Below are 26802 nucleotides of genomic sequence, written 5' to 3'. Positions count from 1 at the left end.
CAATATGTAACAGCTCTCCAAAGCCCAACCTATCAAACTTAATTAAGAACAAATCATAAGCAATGTCAAAACAATTTATATTGATTTATATCTGGTGTACAGCTCTCATGAAAGACAATTCAATACATATCTCAATCTATGTATGGGATGCGATATGATATTGGATGCAGCGATTTTAAAATGTAACGATTCAAATCGGGGTTTTTTTTGTTTTTTTGTTACACCGCTACAAAAGTTATAATGGTTTTCGTTTTTTTTATTACATTATGTCACAAGAGTAAAGTCGTACACTTAAGAGAATGAGGTTGTAAGCAAAGTCGAATAAAGCCATATTCTTAAGAAAGTGTCGAAACATTGTGCTAATCCTATGAGGAAAAAGTCATAATCCTACAAGAATTAACTTGTAGTCATGCACACGTAAAATCACCAACATAGAATGCGTTCTTATGAACGAAATCCTCTTCCAAAGGAGTGGAGGAAAGTCAACAAAGTTGAATTCTTGGTGGTGTAAAAAGTGTTTCAAAGCGACGGGAGCCAAAAGGGCCTCGGCACTCTGCCTCCTGCTTCCACTCCAAGTGTGAGGAGCTGCACCTCCATGGGCCTTGGAGCTCCGGAGATGTCACCCCCCACCCTAACGCTCCATTTGTGCTTGTGCAGCCTCGGAACAGAGGCGGGGAGGGGGGCACGTAGAGAATGGGTCAGTGCACCTCACATGGTCTTCTGCGCTCCAGCACACACCCAGCGTGGAGCCCCCGGAGAGGGGCGGGAAGGCGGGAGTGAGCGTCACTAGGTGGGGGGTGCGAGTGGGGTTACTCTAACACATAAGACGCCTTGGAGGTAGGGCAGACTGCCAGTGAAAACTTCCTTTGCCCTCCTGTTATGTTCATTGGAGCAGGACAATTTTTTGAATGATACTTTTTGTATGAATTTGACATTTCTGCTGACCACCTCCCAATAATACACCCCCACCACTACTTTTAGTCCATTATCTAACTGCTGGGCAAATATTAAAAAAAAGAAATGACGCTCACTGACTAGCTAGCTGCAAGCTATCAAGCTAGCTAGCTATCAAGCTAGATAGATGGATAGATGGATAGATGGATGGATGGATGGATGGATGGATGGATGGATGGATGGATGGATGGATGGATGGATGGATGGATGGATGGATGGATGGATGGATGGATGGATGGATAGATAGATAGATAGATAGATAGATAGATAGATAGATAGATAGATAGATAGATAGATAGATACTAGATAAGTTCTTTTTTGTATCGTGTCCTCAATTTAATGTGTATGATCATCGAACAAATGTAAATAGCAGACAAAGACAACCCAAGTAAACATAAAATGAAGTGTTTTTTTCAATTTTTTTTTTTTTGTGTGAAATATTAATATTTAACAATCACTGACCACAACCAAGATGATTACCTTCAGACCTGGTCTATCAAGATATCACTTAAATAGAAAATGACAAATGAAATCAGCCAAAAAATCTCAAAAACCTGAAACTAAAAGAAATTCAAGAACAGACGAAGACTAAATTTATCAGAGCAATTCGTTAAGATTCAGGATTCCAGTGAACCATAGTGAATGACCTTATCCACAAACGGAGAAAACATAGGACAGTTGTGAACCTCCCAAGAGTGGCCGGCCAACAAAAATTACCCCAAGAGCACAGCAACGACTCATCGAGATTTAGATAAACCATAATTTGATTCAAATGATTACAAAGGTGTTATCGAACATTTGCACTAATGTTGACATGAACGTGGATCCTTTGTACAGTCGCAAAAATCCATCTCCATTTCTTAGACAAACATTTTCTTATGAAACAGAGAGCTGGTGCTAATACTTACAGTATAACCACAATGCACCATGACAATCTTCATATTTCATTTTCAGAGCGCAAAAAGCCTTTCATCGTCAACACGCTGTACACGCGGACCACTGGGAGCGATCCAGGCTAACCCGCCAAACAAAAGAGGACAGATGATGACGTCGGAATGCGTGTCGGACGGCCAATGTTCTGAGCTTCCGTGAAATCGGGAGGATTTGCGGAGTTAAAAGTGATGTCATCCAGAGAAGTTTATTACCGTGGCAACGCAGCTGTCTGGCCGCCAAAGGCTCCGATGGGGGGCAAGAAAAACTGTGGACGCATTGCACATGCCAACATAAGACTTGTATTTGTAAGCTAAGAATGAAATTGCAACTGAAGTATAATCAAGTTCAATTTTTGAGAAGAAAATCCAAATTTTAAATTTTGATAAAGTCTTTTTATGAGAATAATGAGAAAATAAGTTTTTAGTGTGCACTGTAACTGGCAGGTAACCAGTCAGGAGTGTCAGAAACAGTAGTAATCTTATGACAACAACGTTAAAATTTTATGAAAAAAAGTCATAACCTTAAAAATAAACATAATTTTACAAGGAAAGAGTCATAATTTTATGAGAATCAAGTTGTGTTCATACAAGACTACGTTGACTTCCGAATTCCCCACTTTTTTGAGTTACGATCCGCCGCTTGGATGATTTTTTTGCCTCGTGTGAGCCAAACTTTTTGTCTCGAGTCAGCTTCAGTAACGTTTCTGCTCGAGTGAAGAAAAACGAGAGCTACAAACACCAACTCACTTTTAGCTGTTTAGTGACAAGCAGTCAAAAACACAAATACAAAATAAAAACACTTGCAAGGAGCATGGAGCAGACATGACTCAAGTTATGACGCCACGCCCCACTAAAGGGGTAAGCTAACCCAAACATATTTTTGTCAAGCATATGTTCTATGCAGGCCCACTAGGCCTAAATAAGGCATTCTGATAAATATTGCGTTTGTGGAATAGGAGTTAATCCACCCGTTTTTAGCCATCTCAGGGGGCGGCCATTTTGTCACTTCTGTCAACTGGAACTGACATTGCAGTTGCCCAGAGCTCAGGTAACGACCAATCACAGCTGTGCTATTTTCTGAAGCCGAGCCATGATTGGTCGTTGTCTGAGCCCTGAGTAGTTGTGATGTCATATTCAGTCAACAGAAGTGACAAAATGGCCGCCCCCTGAGATGGCTAAACACGGGTGGATTTTGCTGCTTAACTCATATTCCACAAACGCAATATTGTTTCAACTAGTGGGCCTGCATAGAACATATTCTTGAAAAAAAATTGGTTTGGGTTGACTATGTTTGGCTGGTTTGTTTGTGTTGAATAAAATACTGAATATAGTCATTTATGTAACATGGATTCATGATTGTGTACATGCTATTTACATGAAGTTGGTGATGGTAGCTGAAACACAAATATCTGCTAATATCAGAAGTGCGGAACCTGAATATTTTGAGTCTTACTATTTCCAATGGGAAAACAAGCATCCACAGATGCAGCGGCCTGGCGAGCAACGCTGACAAAAAAAAAAAAGAAACGAACTTGCAACATGGAAGGAGCGTTAACGAAGGGGATGGTGGGTTACAGAGGGTCCGCGTCAGCTAGCGGCGCTAATTAGCGACTTCCTCCGCCGGTCAGACCGAGCAGACGGTGGGGGTCGAACCACAAACTGGCCGTGACCCTCACACCTGCCTGCTCTCATTAAACCTCAGCATGTCACACACACACGCGCTCACACACTCTATCTTAACACCTACATGTCTGGCACAAACAAAAACCAGTGCTAGGTAACAGAAAGCTGTTATTTATTTGAATAAATGCATTTGATGGCTGTTGAAGAGCTAGAGTGAGCATTAACGGCGGGGACGCCATATGAGAGCAAAGGGTGGGGGTCGAAAGTTCATGCCCACCCACTCCTGGTGGAGGCTGCACCTCAATCTGCACTTGCAATACTGATTACTCAAAGAGTTGTGCCACCTGTTTGCAGCAGGTGCTAAAAAAAGAGAGGATGGGGGAGGGGGACAAAAATATGGACATATTGCAGAAAATATTTTCAATAGCCTGTAGACAAATTGTCAGAACCAAGAGTGAAAGCACAACAAAGTAGTGTAAATATTTTGTGTTCTGACAATTTCACCTAATTGTGACGTCACAATGGAGCTAACCTATATAGAAAACAATGATCAAACTGATCAGCTAGACTGGGGGGAAATCCAGATCCACTTTCAAGCGACAGTTGGGACTGCACAAGGCCACCAGGGTGAGACACCCCTGCTATCATGCCGAAGCCAAAAGGTAAGCAGAGCTGCATTGAGTTTTGTTAGACATGCAGATTAGCATTAGGTTCTAATGAACCATACATACATAAATAATAGTTTAAAACAAACATTTTATACCATTACCCTTCAAAATAAATCACTTACTCAGAAATGATTTGGTGTGAAAAAAGTGCACCATGGAAAAAGTTTGTCTTTCAGTCGAGAGGCGTCACTTGAACGCTGGCAGCAATTAATGTACTACTTGCTAGCGGCATTTTAGTATGTTTCAAAAAGAGTCTTTTACTGCTCCCAGGTGGCCGAGGCACACACATCAGAAGGAGCAGCACAATGGACGTTGAAAAAAAAAAAGTGGCAGAAAATATTTGATTTTTGACATTTTATTGAATTATAGCATCACTGATTATTTTTATCCAGTAAATTATTATAGTGTACCATTTTTTTATTAAAAACAGATTACATTGTTCACCCCCCCCCAAAAAAAGAAATTCAACTCAATTAGAAGACACGGAGCAAGTGGAGCAAAGTGTTTGCTTCCTGCCTGGTTCGGGAGGAGGAAGAAGCGCCGTCATTAAGGGGGAAAATTGCGGCGCATTTACCATTAATCACGCAGCCCCTAACGAGCATTAATTGGTGTGCTTGCGCCATATCAGAGCTGCAGGAAAGGTTTAATGAGGGAAGACTTGCTTTGTGTCAGTGACTGTCAGCAATATGACAATGCAATGAGCACAGTTATTTATAACACATTTATTTACCAATTCCCTGTTTATTTCATGAAATTGATTAAACAATTAGAATGAAATGAACTATAAATATTTTTCAAAAAGTTAAATATTCTATTCTTGAAATGAAAATGACAACTGATTTGTTGTAAATGATTGTAATTATAGTTACATTAACTAAATAATAAATAAGAACAAATAAATAAATAATGGGGTGGGAAAAAAATCGAAATGACGATTCAAATAATTCTACTCATGCGTTTATTTTAACCTCATCCACGAAAGAACTGGCATGTCCGTCTGTTTTCAGGAACCAAATATGGCGCAAAGGTTGGCCCGCCCCTGCTCTAAATGCATCGGAAACCTTACGAAAGAAAGATTCGAGAAATGTTCCATCGCTCATCTTGAAGGCGTCGCTTCACTTCAATTACATGTTGTTGGAGTGAATGAAGTGAAGAAGGAGGAGACGGAGGGAGGGAGGGAGGGAGGGAGAGGTGGTCTTCTGGGCATATTTTCCATGCGCGCCCCACCTCCCCTTCTTCACTGCACAGCATAAAGCTCCTTTGTGTCACCGGTGTGAAGTGTGTTTCACTGATGTGGCAAACAGCGGCGACCGCATGATTAGTTTGCAACATTTGTCGAAGGAAAACCCACGCCCGCCCCAAAAAGAGACTACATCATAGTTGGAAACAAGCACACCTTTGGAAGGTCCTTCTCTAGTTCAACTCAAGCACTGATATAAATATTCTTGATATATTATGTAAAATGTACTTCTTAGTTGTTTGTGTACAAATAGTTGGTTCGCTAGACTAATCAGCCAATAAAAGAAAAAAATATATAATCAGCCCTCGATGCTTAAATTTATGAATTACAGGCAGATGTGACTGTTTTATAACACGTTGTCCTTTAGTATTTGTGCAACTTTACAACACAGAGGAAAAATCACCCAAAATTAAATGAGGACATTTTTTGGGAGCTGCCTATTTGCCAAAATCTGTCATGCTGTGAGCAAGGCGTCAAAATGTGATGATGATTAAGGGGTGTGAAGACCCCTTCATTTGCATCTTAAATTGGCAGGTGTAATTAATTGGCATATCCGGCACATATGGTTTAGTGATGAAGTGCTGCCTCCACCAGTGAAAATTCAATCCAAGAGTCTTTGCTAAGCATAAAAATGGGGAGTAAAAGTGCTGTCAATATACCTTTGGGTATTTTCACAAAATGTTGTAACATATTTGTTATTAAGGCGGAAGTCAACGCAATCATATTTTTTTCAAGAATATGTTCTATGCAAGCCCACGAGTTGAAACAGGGCATTCTGATTGATTTTCCGTTTGTGGAATAAATGCTAATCCACTCGTTTGTAGGCATCACTGGGGGCGGCCATTTCGTCTTCTGTCGACTGAAAATGACATCACAACTGCTCACAACGACCAATCGCGGCTCAGATTCAGAAAACAGGTCAGAGAGTAGACAAAATGGCCGCCCCTACAGATGGCTAAAAACAAGTGCATATTCCACAAATGCAAAATTAATCCGAATGCCGTGTTTCAACTAGTGGGCCTGCTGGGAATATATTCTTGAAAAAAATATGTTTGGGTTGACGTCCGCTTTAAGACACCTGGGGATTGTTTTAAAATGAGAACAAAAATGGATATTATGTCTCATTTAAATAGGGGGGGGATGAAATGCGTGTGTGTGGACACACGGAAACACACGGCAGCTCGCAAAACGTGCGAATCTCACAGCTGTCCAAGTCTTTAAAGTACTTCCAAGCTGGAGCAAAGCAACTAACTGTGACCTTTTGTAAAAGTGCATGTTTTTTCCATCTGCTGTGTGTGTGTGTGTGTGATTGCAGGGGGCAAGTGGGGGGGTTCACAATGCAAAACATTCACCGTGAAACACACTTCAATGTTGAGCTTACTTAAGGGAAATAACACCGTGCTGATTCTTTCGTTCTATGGAATGTTCTTCACTTATGGAATAAAGCACGAAAATATCCACACTAACCTATGTAAAAGGCGATGATTAGCAGACAGTGGGCATAAAAAGCTATTTTAGGCTTTTATTTTATCAGAGACATCATAAAGCAGTGACTTTAGTGTTTGCAATGACATTAAGGGAGCTACAAACTCCAGATAGGCTGAACTGTTCACGCAAGTGGAAATAAATCACATAGCAAGCTACTTCCTGGTCTTACAGATGATGTCGTAAAACGCTTGTGACGTTTTTATTTTGAGGGAAAGCGTTTGTATAGTTAGGCCATTGTTCATTCGCAGGTTATTTTCTAGTTCAAGGAAAGTGACGGAGGATGACGAAAAATGGCACCGTTTTTTATACCGTGGCGTTCAGTGCAATTAAAACAGCCACATGACCATATAAATTCCTGGAACAAAAGGGAATAAAATGGTATCATGACATATTGTTTGAATGTTAGAAAGCCACTTCCTGGTTCACAGAAGATGACATAAGATAGCCGGACAATACCATTCTCATTTCTGTTACAGGGGTAAAATGGACAAACTAAATTATGAAAAAAAAAAAATCTTTGTGCATCATTTCTTTGTTTGTTGTTCATTAGAAGGCCACTTCATGGTTCAAGAAGAATGACATAAGGTGGTGACAGGACTGTATCATTCTTGATTCTGGTCCAGTGGGGAATGCTTTCATCGTGACTCAACAACAACAACAAAAATCTCTAACAAAACATTGGGGGTACTTGTGTTATTTTTTTATGTTTAGCAGGCTACTTCCTGGTTTATGTAGGATGATGTAAGCATTAGCTCGAAGCTAAAATGGCAAAACTTAAATACAGTAAATACTTCTAACAACACTGAAAAAAATCTTAGTTTGCCTGTTGATTGTTAGCAAGTCACTTCCTGGTTCAAGGAGGAAAGTGTCAAATGATTGGATTGTACCATTTTACAATTCTGGAGCAGGGTGAATTTGTCTATTTTGGCTAAAAATCAAAAGGCAAACATAGGAAAGAAAAGTGAAAAACAAAAACATGAACCAATTTGTTGGTCAGCAAGCTACTTCCTGGTTTCAGTAGGATAACATGAGACTGTACCGTTATTGATCCTGGGGCGGTGGAGCATTGTGGGGGGGGGTGGGGGGGGGGGGGGACACACTGAATTCCTCTTCCTGCGGGGAGGCTCTGCGAGTTGATGTCTCAGCTCAAATAGGAGCAGATGAGACTGGAGTATTTTCCCTCCAGTTGAGTCGATGCGAGCGTTAAACCATCTGCTCCGGGGGTTGATGGGGAAGAAAGCGCCCGGGCAGCGTACTCTTTGCTTCAATTATTTGTCAATCAGATTAAATTGACTTGATTAGCAGGCACACTTTTGTGCGGGTTGAGCCTCAGCAGAAAGAGGCAACAACACTGCTTCTTGGCTTTTTGCTGTAACGCTACTCATAGACATCCAACTCGTATGCTACAGCCACACACGAAAGCCAGCAGGTCTGTGACCGCCGCCCTGGGCCTGCTTCTGCTCAAAGTTTCCTCCTGTTGCCAGTGGTCACTCATGGAACATTTCATTTCACCCATTTCTGGCTAATCGACATATTGGGTAACACAAACCCCAAACAGTCACTAAAAGCAAGCAGCGACCTAAACTATACTATTGGCGAGGTACACCTTGAACCGGTTGCCAGTCGGTCTCAGGGCGTTGCTCACCAACTTGAACATACCAACACACCAAAGTCATGTTCAATCATTAATCTAATTTGCTTGAAAAAAATTTTTTTTTAAATGACTAAATTATGGAGCCCTTAAGGTCGCCCCCGCCAGCTGGGCCAATGAAAGTCTGCGCTTATGCTGACCGCCTGACCGGACAAAAAGCCTTTAGTACGTACTTCACAAATGTCAACGACTGTGGTTACATCATCTTCCCAAACTCTTTTTCTAAGGTTTAAGGAGCCATGAGTGGTGGAATAAATTAAAACGATGAGCTGACTAAGCAGTATTCGGATATGAATCAGTACGCATTTACCTTTGCGGCTGATGCGCTACTTTCCGCTACCGAAGCATTACAGCTATCCATTTTTAACAGTACAGATTTATTTAAATTCATCTAAACAAAGTATTCACACGTGCTATTTAAAAAAAAAAAAAAAAAAAAAAGCATGAAGACATGATGCCGTTTCCAGACAGTTCAAGTATCCAAGATTGGTCATAGATTTATTCCCGAGCTGTTGTCATCACTTTGAATTGGTTAATACTGCATGAAAATAACAGGCGAGGTGGGGACAGACCGATTTGTGAAAAAAAATATTCAACTGACCATATTTGAACATTTGAGGTTTACCCCCGATAGTGACGACATAAGCAAACGATGATACTATGTAGAAATGAATCAGAACACATTTACCTTTGCGGCTTCGTTCTGTACGGAAGCATTACAGCTATCCTTTTTTAAGCATTATCTAAATTGATCTAACGTAACTATTTTCACCAAACATTTAAAAAAACAAAACAAAAAAAAACATCCATATTTTAAATTTTGAGGTGGCATGACGCTGCACAGCTCCTACGAGACGTTGAATTTTACAACACTTCCCAAACAGTTCAAGTATCCAATTTTGATTTTGATTTATTCTCAATCTTATCTAATATTATACCATTTAACCGTACTGCCGCGTCACTCGACATCATTGCGAATGCGTCTCTCCCTAGAGACGGGGCGGCATTAGATACGCAGCAATTGGCAGCGTTGTTTTGCCCTGCTGCAATGAAAACACAGGAAGTAGCGCGGCACGAGGAGGCCCCGAGATCGATGCGCCGCTTTGGGACGTCCGCGTGTTTTAACATCTTGCCCTCCGTACTTGGGAAGCCACTCTATTCTTCGGGAAGATTGTCAAGTTTCCCCCCCCCCCACACACACACACACACCCTCCCGCGGCTAATGTATCCCGATGCGGTGTCATGGCGGGCCGCCGCCGACCAGTCGATAAGTGCTGGAAATGCTATCCATCTCTGAAACATCACTCCTTCACTTAACGGGAAGCGTACGGGAGTGCCGGCATGGCCGTAGGGTGGAAAGCTGAAAGCGGGAGCGCTCGGACGGCTGCGAGACGTCACTTAAATACCAACTCTAAAACAGCAAAGTTGTCTTAATGGGCTCATCAGATCCAAAACCTGAAGAAGCACTCGTATCAATGCGCTCGCACGCTCAGATATTACAAGACATCTCAGCATATGATTTACTACCCATGTCTTATCATAGTATATTACCTGATACATTATTAAGCATTTCAGCCGTAGCGCTATAGCACTTATAAGGTGAGGCAGCACTTCTGAAACAACATTATACAACAACCGGAGACCTAATTTGTCTAAACAGTATGTGCCATGTAATTTGCTGCCAACAAGTCCAGGTTGTACCCCACAAGTCATATTAGATTAACGGAAAATTCGAAATTGTTCGTAGTTGTGAATGTGCTTGTTTGTCGATATGTGCCCAGCATATGGCTGGGCAATTAATTGAAATGTAATTGTTATTTCAATTTTACAATCGAGGAAAAAGAATGAATGTGGCGTACGGGGCAACGTGTGTGTTTCTGAGTTTTAAGTTGACCCTGAATGCACAGTGTTGCTTGTGCAGTCAGCGTGTGACGTGGATGTATATTCTGTTTGGGTGTTCTTTTATCGCATTTATGACGCCTAACAATTTTTAAGGTGTTAAACTACACATTTTAAATAATGCATATTTAATCACGATATAGTGAGATAGAACAAGAGCATAAGCACCGATGCCTCTGTTTTTACAGTAAATTTGAAACGTTTTTTTCTAAACATCATCTCACAATAAAAATCAATAATCATGCTCAAAGATGTACATTATAAAATGAACCTACAACCGTTGCTTACTGTAGACACAAAAAGCAGGACTGAAGAGGATTTGACATTAAAATAATCTTGAGCAAGAACTATCTTAATACATCCTATTTTCATTCTTCTTCTTTCACCGTGTCATATAAAACAGTGTGGTGCCTTCTAGTGGTCTAAAGTGGAATCACACCCAAAATAAACAGGACGGAGAACCAAAGAAAGAGTTATGAGTTGTATCAAAAAACTCCTCTTGCCAAAAGTCAGCTGGGATAAGCTCCAGGACAAGCGCTATAGAAAATGGATGGATGCATGATCGCAGGGTACGCGATGGCGCCACGGGTCCTGGGAGAGAGTGGCCAGTTGCGTATAATGTCTTGTCACCAGCCGCACTCTCGTTTGACACCTTGGGCCACATCCCTCTCTTCTCGTGCCAAGAATACTAGCGGAGCGCAGGGGGGTGGGGGAGATGGGGGGCCCTGAAGAGAAGCGTGCCAAGCCCGGGAGAGCAAACACGATTAAGGGCCGGCGGCGTGCCCCCGTGCCCATCTCTCGGGGGGGGAGGGTGGCTAACGCTGCCAGCGTCTGTAACTGGAGAAGACGCAGCGTCAACAGCTGCTCTCTGTTTGTCCCGCATCTGCCACCACTGTGATCTCATGGAACAAAGCGAGAATGCCAACGTGCCGCTGACAATATAACATCATACATGATATTCTAATGTATCCTAAAAATAGTCCTGCGATTAGCTGGTGACCAGTCCGGGGTGTACCCCCCCGCCTAAGTAAGTATGGGAGAGACTCCAGCTCACCTGTCTACGTTCCTAATGAAGACAAGCAAAATAGAAAATGGACGAATGGAGATCTATATATATATATATATATACAGTATCGGGTATATTGTATATATATAGTTCATCCTCGCGGCGTTATTTTGTACAGCTGATTTTGGGTAGGCGGGGCTGCGTTTGGGAGCACTGATTGATGCACGGTAGTCCGGGATCTCTCTGAGGGGTGACATCATGGGTGTCGGGTTGCCAGTTGCGGCTTTGGCTCCCAGGAGGAGTGAAGGGGTGTCAAAGAGGCCGAGCGTAGACGTGGAGAGAGGAGTGTGTTGTCTCCTTATCGCCCTTGTGTTGTAACGGAAGCTGCTTATTAAGGTACCAGATGGAGCCCTTTGGCATCACTATGCATATAAATTCATCGATTTTTTTGGGGGGCGGGTTATGCGTGTATCCTACAGTTGCGCAATATAATGTTATACAGTATATTGTTGATACGTTATAAAACGTGTATCGTATGATATAAAACGGTATATTGTTTATACAGTGGATTTTTTAGGGGGACTGCATAAAATATGTATTTCCTAAATAAACTGAGAAAACATCCAATAAAGTTGCCATTATTTTCATGTCATTTCAAGAAAAAATAATATATTGGGATATAGATCATTATCGGGATATACAATTACCCGTGTCGGGAGGGTATCGCACACCTCTAGTGTATTCTAGTCCAAATATCAACATATTAGGGTATTTTAATTACAATTGATTTAAGTTACAAGCCAGCTTTTGATATGCAGCTACTAAAGTGAAGTAACAAAAAGGGAAAAAAGGAATGATGACTGTAAATTACTTTAATGTACTTGCATTTGGACAATGAAGGCTACAGTTGCAAATGCACTTTTAGCAGTTTGTTCAACGGGGCGGTCGAAAAAAAAATACAAAATGAGAGAATTCGCAAAAAGCTGCTATAGTCCTCGACTCCTGCCGAGACGCTCACAGGCAGCAATCAGACTTCAGCTTCTGATGTCAATCACAAACATCTAATGCATGAATACTACCATACATAAGTAATTGCGCTCAATAAAAATGGTGTATTTGTTCATTTTCTATTCAACTGTTTTAATACAATATATTTCTACCAAAAAAAAAAAAAGAAAAAAAAAAAGTAACAAAAACGTGGCATTTTGCGATGGCTAAGTTTGGCCAGGAAACAAATTCAAATGCAAGTCAAGGTACCACTGTATCTCAAATGTTACTAAAACATTTCCTGTGCAGTCAATATTGATTACATGACGGCAACAGATTTTCCTATGGGGAAAAAAAAAAGTTGGAAATCCGCACAAAGGGGGACGTCAACAACAGATTGTGTCGGACCTTGGAGGTGCCGCTATGTTTTTAAAGTGTGCCTTACATTTGGGGGGGGGTCAAAGACAAAGTCGCATACCAAACGCAGTCGCGTTGCGGAGTCCAGCGAGACACTTTGATACTGTATCCCAGCCATGCCTCCACCTCCACACTGCCTGAGCTACACTTCACATGTAGCGCACTTGACACACACACTAGACACGCACACACTAGACACATGGAGCGTACCATTCCAGACATGTTTACTCAGACAGAAGTCAGATCCCCGAGAAGGAACCCTTGAGGCTTGTCTTGACCAGAGGAACCACAGTTTTCCCCTTCCTCCTCACATCCCAGCGTGTCCTTTTGAACCCCCCCCCCCCAATGAAGGTTCAATTTAAGGGTCTTAACTCCAGCGCACCCCCTCAGGATTCTGTCTCCGACCGTCCCCCCCCCCCCCCCTCTTTTTTTTTTTCTTATTTGCTTGATCTCAGGCAAAAATTTACTGCCTACGGTGATAGGGTTACCGGGAGAAAATCAAGACAGCGTGACCGCGTTCCCACAAGATGGTGTTCGCTCTCTCCGAAGTGACGCGATTAGCGTCGTATCTCCACGCAGGCCAGCTTGTGGCACATGAGCGAATAGCGTGCGAGCGGGCAGGAGGTTTTCCATGCCCTCGGTTCTCCAGCTATGCGTGATGAACGCCCCGTGATTTCCGTGAAGGAGTCCAGCCGGTCGAGGTTACCTGTGGCTTCTGTCATATAAACACTGCCAACCGCGCGGCGGTCTTGTGTCCGCCGTCAGCAAAAAGGCAGTTTTAAGTGAGAAAAAGCACTCCGGCCTGTGATCGATCCAAATGTCTGTAGAATGATACCATTACTGTATGTTTTTTTTTAGAGTTTTTGAAGTGAAGCCTTTGGATTAAAGGTGAAATGTCTTGTGAAAGATTAAAATCTGAATTAGGAGTTCTAAAATAAAGTTACCCCCTTTTTTGTGGTGAATCCTCAAAATCATCATAAAATTTTGTCGCCATGCTCCACCCATATTTGAACCAACAGGGCACATTCTTGTAATTTAGCGTTGCATATCTGCTTATAATTAGGGATACAAATTCATAGATTGATTGTCCAAAATGGCGGACTTCCTGATCAATTTCAGGCAAGGGACCTTGAGACTTTTTCATGTGTCCTGTTTTGATAAACATGTCCACCCAATTCATGTTGATGGGTGAAACTGGTCCTGCTCTCTAAAAAAAGTTGGGGTCAAAAATTGACTGATCCACAAATTGGGTCAATTTGACCCAACTTTTGGCGTTGTTTTGTACAAAACTACCAATTTTGGGGTTGTTTTCTGCAACAAAAAAAACAACCTAGAAAGATGGGTCAAATTGACCCAAGCAGTGGATCGGTCCATTTTTGACCCCAAATTGTGTTATTTTTAACCCAACGTTTTTTAGAGTGTGGGGCTAGTGATTTTAAACTCTCGAGAAAAGAATCCCTGAACTTTGATGCCATGCTCTGCCCACATTAGATGACACAGGCAAAAACTAAGTTTAGCAATTTAGCATCACTATCTGTCATCTTCTGATTGGGATTCATTTGTGCTTGGGCTCAGGTGGCAAAACGGGAAAGTGCGGCTTTCAGACAGCACAGATAAACTCCATAACGGGGAAATTTACAACGTCCACTCTTCCTTGGAAAGATGCTGCCGAATTGAAAGGATTGCACCAATGAACGCCTTGCTAAAAATTCTCATCTGTGTATCCTGGCGTGCCAACGTGCAACCGATCATGCGCGACCACAGCTCCGCGTATGGAGTTTTGCGATGCGGGCCTCCGGACCAGCTGAGTCTACCCTGCCACCGCACCTGCAATAACAATCCAACCTGTAGCAGGTTAGCTGGCTCTTTTTTTATTTTGTATTGTTATCTGATCCGGGCTACCTAAAGCTCTCAGAGCCGCTGATGCAGCCAGACGAGGAAGAGGGGCCCTTCTCGGGTTTGACAGCAGCGGAACTAAAGATGAAGCTTTCAGCAGACCATGGCCCAATATTGTATGGCTCAGTCCTTTTTTTTTTCTTTTTTTTTTAACCCACATTCAGTTGAAACAACCAAAATGCTTCCAAGACAGCACATTTGAACTCACCATTACAGTATTTATGTGAGCAAGTGGAAGGTTTCAAACTCGCCAAGTCAATCTCTAGACATAAAGATTCTCAACATGTGGTAGGCTAGTTCAGTTGTATTTAACTTTTACTGTAAGTTGAACATACAGTAATTCCCCACAAATAGCGGGTGTTACGTTACACAACACCCCCGCAGTAAGTGAAATCCGCGATTCAGAAATACACCTTTGGCATGTTATTATAGCATTTACTGCACTTTTTTTTTATTTTTAAAAAGGGTCTTTAAACACACTTTTTAAATGATACAAACACATTTAAAGACCACATAACTTTGCCTTAAAGTCTGTCAACTTGATGCTAACATGAATTAGCATATATGGTGCGATGCTAAGCAACAGATTGAACACAAACGGTGGCGCAAGACATGCAGAAAGACAATATAACAGTACTCACAGTCATATATTCCTTATCCTCTGTGAAGAATGGCTCATATTACTGCAGCTTACTGAGAAGCTTAGACTGCCTGCATGTTCAGTTTATCAGCATTTCTGTATTTTACTTCGCCCAGGTGGCGAAGGTACACCACCAGATGGAGCAGCATAATGTCCATTCAACTGAAGTAAAAAATGTTTCAAAAGCTGATTTGTTTACATTCAACATTATCATGTCATTACTGTAATATTTTGTATAAAGTACAATATTAATATAGTTCCATTCTTCTTATTAAAAGACAAATTACAAACATTTTTGTTGGGGTTTTTTTTTTGCAGAGGGGGGGCTGGAAGAGATTAATTTAGATTTGAGATACACGGTCATAGAATGAATTAGGCTCGTATCTTAAAGTAGCGTGTTTAGTTGTTGTTTCACTTTTTACATCGCTTAACATCTTCTTAAAACAGGACAGGCTGTCGTCGATCCTCTGAGCGAGTTATGGTTTCTCTAAAAACAACCGTGACCAAGCCGCGAAAGAACAACGACACTATTCAACATCTCCAAGAACATTCGGCACAGCTTAGACCTGACACGCGTGAAAGTCACTTGAGGCCAAACCGCGAAGGCTCAGGCGCGGCGAAGCGGGGAGAAAATTCCTTCGGCCTGTCGCCGGAATCAACAAACAGCGCAGCTGTCACAATGTGAAGTGCACACCAAGGAGCAAACGGGAACAAACGGAACCTACTGAAAACAGGCAAGAAAACTTTGCTCGCACGACTCACCTTTGGAGGACTTCTTTCGCGTGATCCTTCGTCACAAAATACCTTTGCTCAAACAATGATGTTTTATATTGAATACAGAGGTCTGACTCAAAAGTAAACCTAACATATGGATTTTCTTCAAAAAAGAGGATTGACTTGATTCCAATCAAAGTGGGTCAATAGGTACTTTATATTGAATACAGAGTAGTCACACCATTATTTAGCCTAATAGTATAATTGCCTAAGTCATATTTGAAAGTTTTTGGAAAACAAAAAATACATTTTTACCAAGCACAGTGATATTTACCAAAAAAATGAAATTCTAACAGTAAGTAAAACTTAACCACCAATAAACTAAACGTTTTTATACATAGGCCTATCCTTTTATTTCATTTTATTTTTTTAAATCGGGCTGCGGGGTAGTTATGACTTAATCCTATGAACTCTCCACAGAATCAAGCAGCCGGCGGCAAATTCCTATCAGTGTATTGTAGTTTCCCCGGCATGTACGTACGTATGTTTTCCTTATATACAAATACAAATGAATCTAAACGTCATAACATTTGTTAACAACCGATGAACAATCGTGACTCACCAAGAACGATGTGTTGACACCAGGCACTTCATCAATCGAACGTCATCAATCGAGTATCCTTCTCTTCTTCCTCTCGTCGCTACAATTGACTTCTTCCTCACGTCGGTATGCACCTGCACGTAAGCAAGAACACAAATGACCGGTGAAAGGAAGAATCTTCCACAATCCTAGCTTGCTGAAGGAACGGTTAGTCATAACTTGCGGGTCTGCGAAATAATTTGCAATAAATTATCTCGTATCATTTTTTTTTTTTTTTTAAAAGTCATGTTCAGCGCGATTGACGCCGTGATTGCCTTGCTTGAAAGTTATGCTATATTATGAGGGGGGTCCTTAAAAAAGTATCTCAAGTAGCTCAAGGCTGCGGAGGGGAGAGCAAAACAGGTAACCTTGAGTCCATTTAATGTTATTTAAAAAAAAAAAAACAAGAAAAAAAACATCATGCTGAGTCACAGCTGTACGAACACTGCAAAGACTGTTACATGGTTCACTTCAGGCAGGTTGACTCAAGACGGAAGCCGGGTGGTCCCACTGACATGTGCTCCCTAAATGAAGCGAGAACATAATTATGGCCTGACACCAGCACGCTACCTGTACGACCAGTCCCAAAGTGTGTTTGTGTTAGAGTGTGTGTTTGCACACTAAATTGGCTCAGAAAGGCTCCGATGCAGTAACAATATTTGCTTTACTGCTTCATTCTCTAATATGCACACCGCGGAAACCATGATTAGGCCAATAGGTTTTGTCGCGACAAGTTTCAACTAATGTTAATTCACTGTAATTAGTAGAAAACTGACATTCAATACGTTCGGGGCTACTTGAAATGACTCAAGGTGGATGTACGTGGCATCTGTAAAGCTGAACTTTAGGGTGGCGTTTAAGAGGAAGTGTTGCTGTTTGGAGAATAATGTCTCAAATATATTAAAATTATAAATTGAAATGCATTCTAGCTTTGGCTCATGTGGAGGAATCCAGTACTGTTTCAAGCATGTAAAATTTCAAAGCGATCCAAATGAAATATGCTGCAGATAACGATCGATCATGGCTCAGCTTCAGAAAACAGGTGAGCCTTGATTGGTCGTTATCTGAGCCCTGAGCAACTTCCTTGTCATCATGTCGACAGAAATGACAAAATGGCCGCCCCCTGAGATGGCTAAAAGTGGGTGCATTTTGCTGCTTAAAGTGGAAGTCAACCCAAACATATATATTTTTTCAAGAATATATTCCTAGCAGGCCCGCTAGTTGAAACACGGCATTCTGATTAATTTTGCGTTTGTGGAATATAAATTAAGCAGGGAAATGCACATGTGAGCAGTTGTGATGTCATTTTCAGTTGACAGAAGACAAAATGGCCGCCAGCAGAGATGGCTAAAAAACGAGTGGATTAACACTTATTCCACAAATGCAATATTCATCAAAATGCCCTGTTTCAACTAGTGGGCTTGCATAGAACATATTCTTGAAAAAAAATGTTTGCGTTGACTTCCATTTTAACTTATATTCCACAAATGCAACATTAATCAGAATGCCGTATTTCAACTAGTAGGCCTGTATAGAAGAAAATATGTTTGGGTTGACTTCCACATTAAAGTCATTAAAGTGAGTTAAAATTATTGTTTATGACTTTTTCTCAGGTCCTTAAAGGCCTCGGTCTTGACTTCATTCATGTATAAGCCCTTCATCTACGGTCTAAAAATGTTGGCTTTGACTTGTCTTGGCCCCTTGAAGTGTTGATCTTGACTTGGCCAGAATTCTCCAAAGACACGGCAGATGGACAAGTATGAACACAATTTGTAAAATACTATGATAAAATGGGTCATTGATAGTGTAGTGTCACATCTGTCTGACTTTAATGCAGGCAGGGTGGATCCCGTGAGAGAAGTCGTCTGTCCCTGAGACTGTCTAGCGACTGGTCCAGAGTGAGGTTTGGCCCGAAGTCAGTATGATAGGTTGCAGCTCTCTGCGATCCTAAACAGGATAAGCGATACAGAACGTTGGTGTGTAGAACATGATAAAATGCCCTAACCCTATCACACACGTGAAGCAATTGCTTTTTTTGTGTGACTTCCAAGTAAATTTTGGTGCAAACGGGTCTCACGTTATAAACTAAAAGGCCTATAAAAGGCACACATTTTTGACATTCTTCACAGTTATGAGTTATGCCCGTCATAAATCATGACTCGGCTCCGGGCCACGTGACTTTGCTGACAGCAGGTGACTGTCGCACATCAAGTAGCTGTAATGGGGCCATAAAGGGAGCGTTTACCTCACACATAGAGACTATTACTGTCCTCCGTGGGCAGAGTTGGACTATTTTATTATTCACAGCAGCCCTGCGTGGCTCACTGAGGAGCTGTAGCGGAGCAGCGCGGGCCCAATTTGCCGTTTATGATGGCTCCTGCAGAGGCAAATCCACTGCTTCATGGAGGAAGAATGCTAATTAAATGATACTGCACTCCACCAATTGACTGCACTTGGTATATATATCACACCACACCATCTGCTGGGATTCAAATTACAATAAGTCTGGGTCTTGAGTCAGTCCCAACCCCTTAAAAGTATTTGTCTTAACTTGGTCTATATCACTCAAAATCTTGATTTGACCATCTTGAAGCCTTGGACTCAGACTGGGTGCCTTAAAGTCTTGGTCTCATATTGGTCTTGGCACCTTAAAAGCTTGGTCTCTGTGACTTAAATTCTAGGCCTTGACTTGGTCTCGGCTCCTCAAAATATTTGTCTTCACCTTGTCTTAGTCTCTTACAGTATAGGTGTAGACTTAGTCCATGGCCATTAAAGGTCTTGGCCATTACTTGGTCTAAAGGCTTGATTTTTCTTAGTCTTTGCTCCTCCAAGTGTTGTTATTTGCTTGATTTTAAGTCCTTAAATTCTTCATTGTCAAGGCTACATCTCGGCTCCTTAAAGTCTTAGTCTTGACTTAGTCTCAGAACCTTAAAATATTGGTATCCACCCCTCAAAGTCTTGATCCTGACTAGGTTTTGACTCTTTAAAGTCTTGGTCTCAACTTGATCTCAGCACCATAAAGTCTTGACTTGATTTGGTCTTCCTGAAGAGTTAATCTTGACTTGGTCTTGGCAACCTAACATCTTGATCTTGTCTTGGTATTGGCTACATAGGGTCTAAGTCTTGACTTTGTCTATGCCTTTTAAAAGTCATTAGCTTGGTCACGTATCAAGGAAAAACAAATCTTTTTCGAGTAACCGCCAAACATTTTCATGTTCTATTAATTTCAAAGTAAAAAACAATGGCTTCGAGCTATAACAATAATCCAGACTTTCTAAAACACACGCTACTCTCTTTCACGTCTAGTCAGCAGAGCATCGGGTTTGATCACTTGGAAAAACATGATTCTAGTCATGTGGTTTATTTTACAGAGCTAATCGCTAATCGTGTCCAGCAGAATGGCAATTAGCACGCCGCTTTTGGAGGTCAAACACACCACACACACACACACCAGTTTATGCCAAAATCTATACCTTCGACTACCACTGCTGAAAGAAAATGAACACCCAGTCTGGTAGGATCAATACAGCTTTTAGCTTTGGATATCGCTTTCGTCACAATGCTGTCAAAGTGAAACCACTCTAGTGTGTATTCCAGGGTCTATGTGATACCTGTCAATAGAGTGCAGACATAATAGTCTTATTTTCTTCAGGTCTTTTTTTAAGTATAGAAAAAAAAAAAAAAACGACACTCATGGAGCTTCCTATCAAGTTATCGTATTAAGACATGTTTTTAAAAGGAGCTCATATGCCTGTGATTAAAATGGCCAGAGATGAAATTTCAACCGAAAGTTGTTTTCAAACTTTGACTCGCAGCTCGGGGCAGGATCGTGGATGAGTGTCACATCTGCCTCAAAGTTAAGAGGTTTGGAGTTCAATCCTTGGCTCCGAACTTCCTGTGTGGAGTTTCCAGTTTGCTTGGGTGGGTTTTCTCCAAGTATACCAGCTTCCACACGCATTTTTAAAAACATGTAAATGAGGGAAGTTGAAGGGGATTGGAGTCTTAAAAATCTTAGTCTTAGACTAGGACTGGCTTCCTGAAAGTATTGGTCTTAACTCAATCTCACTGCCTTAAACTCAGCCTCCAGCTTCATAAACATCATGGTAGAATTTAGCCAATAGCCCGTAAAGATTTTTTTATTTTGTCCCGACTTCTTAAAAAAATTGGTTAAGACTTGGTCTTTGGCTCCTGAAAGTCTAGCTCTAGATCTGGTCTCTTCCCCTTAGAAGTCTTCACTTTGATTTGGTCTCATCTTCTGAAAGCCTTGTTTTTGACTCAATCTTGACTTCTTAAAGACCTGGTCTTGACTCTGTCTCAGCCCCTTAAAGTCTTGATTCTTGACTCAGTCTTGACTAATATGGTCCTGACTCCAAACACGACTCCTATGTAGTCATGTATCTTTTCATTCTTCAATCCGCTCTCCCGCATGTTGTCAAGCTTCCAGGTTAAAGAGCAGAGCAGCTTGAAGCCATTGCTGCTTTTCTACTTTGTATTCTTATCCAACACTTTGGGAGGAACCAGTCTGCTGTTGACTTTTAAATAGCAGATGGTCAGTGCAGGTAACCCGTGTGCTTCCTTGTTAATGGGAACCAGAGTGGACTTTGCATAACACCGCGGGGCTCCAAGGCAAAAATCTTCAATGAGAACGTTCACAAAAAATGCAGACAAGTCCTCTTTAAAGGACACACTCCTTCCCATGAGCTTTTTAATCCTTGACAACGACAACATTTCAATTCAGTTTTACCTGAAATTGAGTATTTGGCCCTCAATCCTTCACTCATTCTAGTGACAGACGGGTGAGGCTGTCTCAAACAAATATACTAAGGTCCAATTAAAGAGTTTTATCAACATAATACCTTTTAGCAACATACTGGAACTTCTTACCTCCATTGTAATTAATACTATGCATCAATTCCTCACAGAGTTACTGTACATATGAAGCAGTTCTCCTCCTACCAATCAATGGTCAGTAGTGTGTCCACCTCCAGCAAGTAGTACAAATTAGGGCCTCTTTTCAAATACAAACCTAAAGAGTGAGTAAATGCAAGCCAGACGTTATTTGAGGAGTTACAGCAATTAAAACTTCACTCAGGGTAAACAATCAAACAATTTTCTAAAGCGCTTTTCCTCATTGGGCCGTGGGTAAGCTGGAGCCTATCCCTATTTGGCGGCAGAGGTAAGGGCATAGTCAGCAGTTAATCAAAGAGGCCAAATAATCTTCAACCCAAAACAAATCATGACGTGACAACTACCATGCACAATAAGCTTTTTTTTTTAAAAACCGTAGCTTCAGTTGACTCACAGGACAAGTTGGCCCCAATGCAAGCAGAAAAGTGAATACGCATGTCTACATCTGCAAACAAATTTGAATTCACTCTTTCCTGGCCTATGTACCACCACCGTAAACACACGCACAAGTACGCACACATGCATCCACGCACACAATCCAATATGCACTCCAAGCATGCGGTAGACCTCAAATTGCCGCTTGGCCACGCATACTCTCACTTGACATGCCATTCCTGCCACGTAAGAGTCATTCGGCCCCATTACTGATGCCAGGGGCCACCGGTGGGTTTTTTGATCACTCTGGCGGTCTTCTATTAGTCTCTATCCCTCCCTTGGGGGCAGCCCCAGGAGTGAAGTTGTTGACGCGTTCAGATTCAAATGTGTTCGCATACTGTAAGTCCCATACACTTCATCTACAATGAAGTCCAACACATTAAAAGTCAAAATAATCCTCATTTTTTCCAACTCAACTCAACTTTATTTATTGATGCTTCTTGTCACAGCCCTTTCAGTCTTGGGGTCCTATTTTGGTAGACAGGTGCCCGTGTGCTCAACAAAAATGGGCGCAATTTCAATTTTGTGGCGAGGCAAGTGTGGTCTACCGTGTTTAGGACCGTGACGTGCCTCACAGGGCATTCCAGTGCATGGAGCTGCTGCGCCCCCGACGCATCTGATAATTTGGTCACAGAAAGTAGACTACGCTCAGTGTAAAAAAAGCAGCATGTGCATTTTTGTCCTGGAGCAAGTCTAGTTCAGCGTGTTTGTTTGTGAATTTGGTAGACCGCGCTGTGCGTCGCTAGGCATTCCGGCAGACCAAGGTCTGTTTTCCTTGACACTCACACTCACACAAGGACGCACGCTTGTGGGTGAAAGGCTCTCTCCAATTGCCCATATTGCATGCATGGCCGACTATATAATCCGCAAGGGGAGAACTTGCAGTTTACCTGTATAAACGTACTCCGGGCGTGCCAATGTCATGCGCGGACCCCGGCAATAAAATTATATTGTATTGTATTGTATAAAATTGCCAGTCCTTCACTGATCATATTAACTACAATGCAGTGCAACAGTCCCCATTCAAATGACACACAAGGGTTTGTTTCAAGTGGAAAGCTCCATCACACCTATGGACAAAAAGTCTTCACCGATTCTAACATGCATTTTTCTGACATGTGGGACGTAGCTGGGAGAAAACCAACATAAGAAGCAGACATGCTAACCACTACTTCACTGTGCAACCTGTATTTTATTGTACATTTCTATACTGCTTCTCCTCATGAGGGTGTTCTGAGGGCTATTCCAGGTGACTTCGGGCGAGAGCCAGAGTACACCTGGGATTGGTCGCCAGCCAATCACAGGGTGAGATCAATATCATACAAGCTCAATTGGTCATAGCATACATTCACAGTTTCACACCTACATCGAGACACTGTTCAGAGAAACTAGCTAGCATGTTTTTGGATGGAAGTCAGATTAGGCCTGGAAATTGAGATTCAAACTCAGAACATCTAGAATGTGAGGCATGTTAACCACTAAGCACCGTGCTTTTTGTATGATGCAGTATAGTTTTGAAAAACGTGTGCACATATATACATTATTAATATTATTTACAGTACACACACGACAAGAGTGACAATCCAAACTGGGCAGATTTTTAGATACATATTATGCAGGTGTACCTAATGAAGTGGTCAGTGGGTGGGTGTATTGACTTGATTTGCGGCTCGTATTAGTTCAATATTATTATTCTAACATGAAAACTCACAGGTTTGTCTATTACCTCGATTTGACGTCATGATACACATATACATAATTTGTTTACCATCATCATCAAACTCACCTTTCCACTGTCTCTCCTATGAACAAGCGACTGCGTCCATTCACATTCTGATGACAGACACTCCAAGTGAGTCTTCTAACCTTCTTATTTTCTCTCCAAAAAGGTTCAGTTGAGACTTAAAAAGTGGTGCGGCACTGCCGACTAATACGAGTCCCGCCTCGTCCTCTGTGTTGCGTAGGTAAGAGTTGTCGAGAGGAGTCGAGCTGCTGCGTTTGCTTTACTTCTTCGAGCCTGTTAACTGGAGTCTTTTTCCTGCTACAACAGCGACAACCGACGGCGACTTGGGGAAGTGCAAGTCCATGATACCTGCACCACCAAAGGACACTAAATGTACACGGTGAGAGCTGTGGCAAACATTCTGGCACACCAAAGATAACGATTCGCACTTTTGATAACTTAACTGAATTTTTGCAATGTAACATGAAACAGTATCGAATGAAATTATTTATTTATTTATTTATTTTATTTGTTGCTGTTTTGCAGTGCGTGTATTTTAACATACAGTACTGACATGTTTCTAGTTAAAATATTTGATATTTTGTAGTTAAAATATTAAACAGCTCTCAGTGTAATGTCAGTGTAATAATGATAATAATAATTATCACCATAATAATAATAATAATAATATTTAGGACCTTGATTCGCAGGTTTTATTCATTCATTCATCATATTCCAAGCTTGTAACTCAATTTGTTTGATATTGTTGTATGGCTAACCTCACTGTATGTCTGCGAATATTATTTTTGTTGCTGCTCTGTGCTGATGATATAAAATATGAACATAATGCAGGGCACCAAATGAACCTTGAATTTACAGGGTTACGATTGTTCTTCCTTTTGCTACACAGAACTAGATGTGTGAAGAAAAAAAAAACCTATACAGTATTACATAAAACTGTTTTTATTCCACTCATAAAAATGTGCAAGGCGCATGAAACATGGCAGCTTTTGGAGGAATATATTAGAATTGTTTCATGTTAATACAAGAAATGATGCTATGATAAACTGGTCATCATTTAGGGCAAAACCCTATGTAGATACAGTATAGGTATTATTCGAATAAAGAAATAGGCACTACAATTTACTAATTGATAAAATACAATTTAAATGGAAAAATACATTTAAAATAATACTAAAAAACACAATCATCAGGTATTAGTTATGTCTAGTTACCAGTGGTGCTTCAGTTATACTGTATTGTTCATATACTGCATAATGGCATAAAAATCGTTTTTTTGTTGCTGTTTTTTTGTTTTTTTTTCGAGTGACCCCTGAGAGGCTGGACACATCATCACGCCGTAATATCCTGTTATATGGGAAACCAAAATGTCCCCCATGTTAAAATTAAACCAAGAACTGAAAGAGAAGGCTAGCAGACTCCTGAAAAGCATCTATAAATCGTAAGAACACCGGACCCGTTATTATTCAACCAGTAGACACATGCATGTAAAGTCATTTTAAATATGTAGCATTTGACTGTCATATGAATTTAGCTATTGTTGGGAAATGTTGCAGCGGCAGCTCAGATGTTGACAGTGTGGGCGTGTTTCTTGCACAAAGGCTTGTCCTTCTTGGAGAAGAAGGGTTGACCTTCCAGATTGGCGGTGCACACCTGAAGAGAGCCACACGAACACACAACGCCTCTGTTGTTGTACGTCTCATATACTTGCTTTAGGGTTAGTAGCGCTTGGTAGTTTAGTCATCCATAGGACTGTGTGTGTGAGTGTTTTGGACCCGATTCCACCAAGCAATTTATACATAAAGGGAAAGCTGATTTTCAATTTTTGTTTTGGCGTGTATACAAGTGCAGTGGAAATAAAAAAGTCTATACATAACTGTTCAAATGGTTTTTTTTTTATATGAAATTAGTAACTAAGACATATCTAAATCATCTTAAAACTTTTTCCACCATGAATGTGACCTATAACCTAACGCAAATGAAAAAAAATCTTTTCGAATGAGGAAATAAAAATCTACTGATTTGAGGGGGTTGCACAAGTGTGCACACCCTCTTAGAGCTTGCATTTTGGTTGTGTTCAAAATGACCCAATAACTACATCTACAAATGACGAAGCCAATATGTATGTCTATTTTTAAAACTAAATGTGGTCCTTGAGCACACAAGTTTGCCCTCTTCTGGATTTGTAAATTCATATCATTTTACATGGGTATATTCATCCCCCCTCACCAATGCTTCTTATTCATCCGTTCGTTTGAGCCCCACACAGGGACATTTCAAGCATGTAAACATTTAAAATCGACATGACTATCCATTGGTACAAACTTCAAACCGATATTGTAAGTGCATTGATTGGTGTCCGCGCCTCTTATGGTGAACTTTCTGTTCCTATCTTAGGAAACCGTGCTTTTGCTTGGTGGAAATGGGCACATAAACGTGCGGCTGTCGGGGGGAATTCCAAAGTGTCCGGCACCTACCGCGCACACAAAGCAGGTGTCATGCCAGGTGAATCCTAACGCCTCCAAGAACTTGTCTCCCGCCTCGATGGGGAAGTCGCAGCCGTGGCAGTTTGTGCCAAACAGTTTGTAGTAGTCTATAGAATACGTAGTGAGACATGAAAAAATATATGGAAACATCACACACAGCATGCCATGTATGTATGTATGTATGTGTGTACCCATTTCACAGTACGGCCGCCCATCCTCCATGTGGAACATGTTGCCCCGGATTGGCTGCTGACAGGCCGAGCAGACAAAACACGACACGTGCCAGGTTTGCTTCAAGGCGTTCATGATCTCCTGTTGAACCAAGACAGAGGAAAAGTTAGAAAGAAATGGCTAAATAAGGAAAGAATTGCCTTAGTGAAGGCCCTTTTTTTTTTTGTCACTGTCATTTCAACGCTACTTCCTTGACACCAACTACTACTTTCCCATGAATTGTTTCCCATAGAAACAATAGCA

General features: G+C 41.3%; 2 protein-coding genes across 3 annotated transcripts in view; both read right to left on the bottom strand.

The window, feature by feature from the left end:
- The window catches only part of bmpr1bb (bone morphogenetic protein receptor, type IBb), a 42141-nt gene extending 18033 nt beyond the window's left edge, over positions 1-24108 (bottom strand). Inside the window, exons 1-2 of the mRNA XM_086053570.1 lie at positions 23885-24108; positions 16738-16850 (exon numbers count right to left, since the gene is read on the bottom strand). The gene's annotated coding sequence lies outside the window, so the exon portion shown is untranslated. The remainder of the gene's footprint in view (positions 1-16737; positions 16851-23884) is intronic.
- Positions 24109-24768: 660 nt separating this feature from the next.
- pdlim5b (PDZ and LIM domain 5b) overlaps positions 24769-26802 on the bottom strand; it is a 42673-nt gene continuing 40639 nt past the window's right edge. For both annotated transcript variants that reach the window (XM_086053827.1, XM_086053828.1), the window contains exons 11-13: positions 26520-26640; positions 26320-26435; positions 24769-25495 (exon numbers count right to left, since the gene is read on the bottom strand). In XM_086053827.1, coding sequence (XP_085909953.1) covers positions 25406-25495; positions 26320-26435; positions 26520-26640 — 327 coding nt within the window. In that variant the 3' untranslated portion in view covers positions 24769-25405. The remainder of the gene's footprint in view (positions 25496-26319; positions 26436-26519; positions 26641-26802) is intronic.

Source organism: Filicampus tigris, chromosome 15, assembly GCF_054856515.1.
Source record: "Filicampus tigris isolate MCC_2025a chromosome 15, RoL_Ftig_1.0, whole genome shotgun sequence".
NCBI lineage: Eukaryota > Metazoa > Chordata > Actinopteri > Syngnathiformes > Syngnathidae > Filicampus > Filicampus tigris.
The sequence above is the reverse complement of the archived record's forward strand: the minus strand, read 5'-3'. Positions and strand labels throughout refer to the sequence as shown.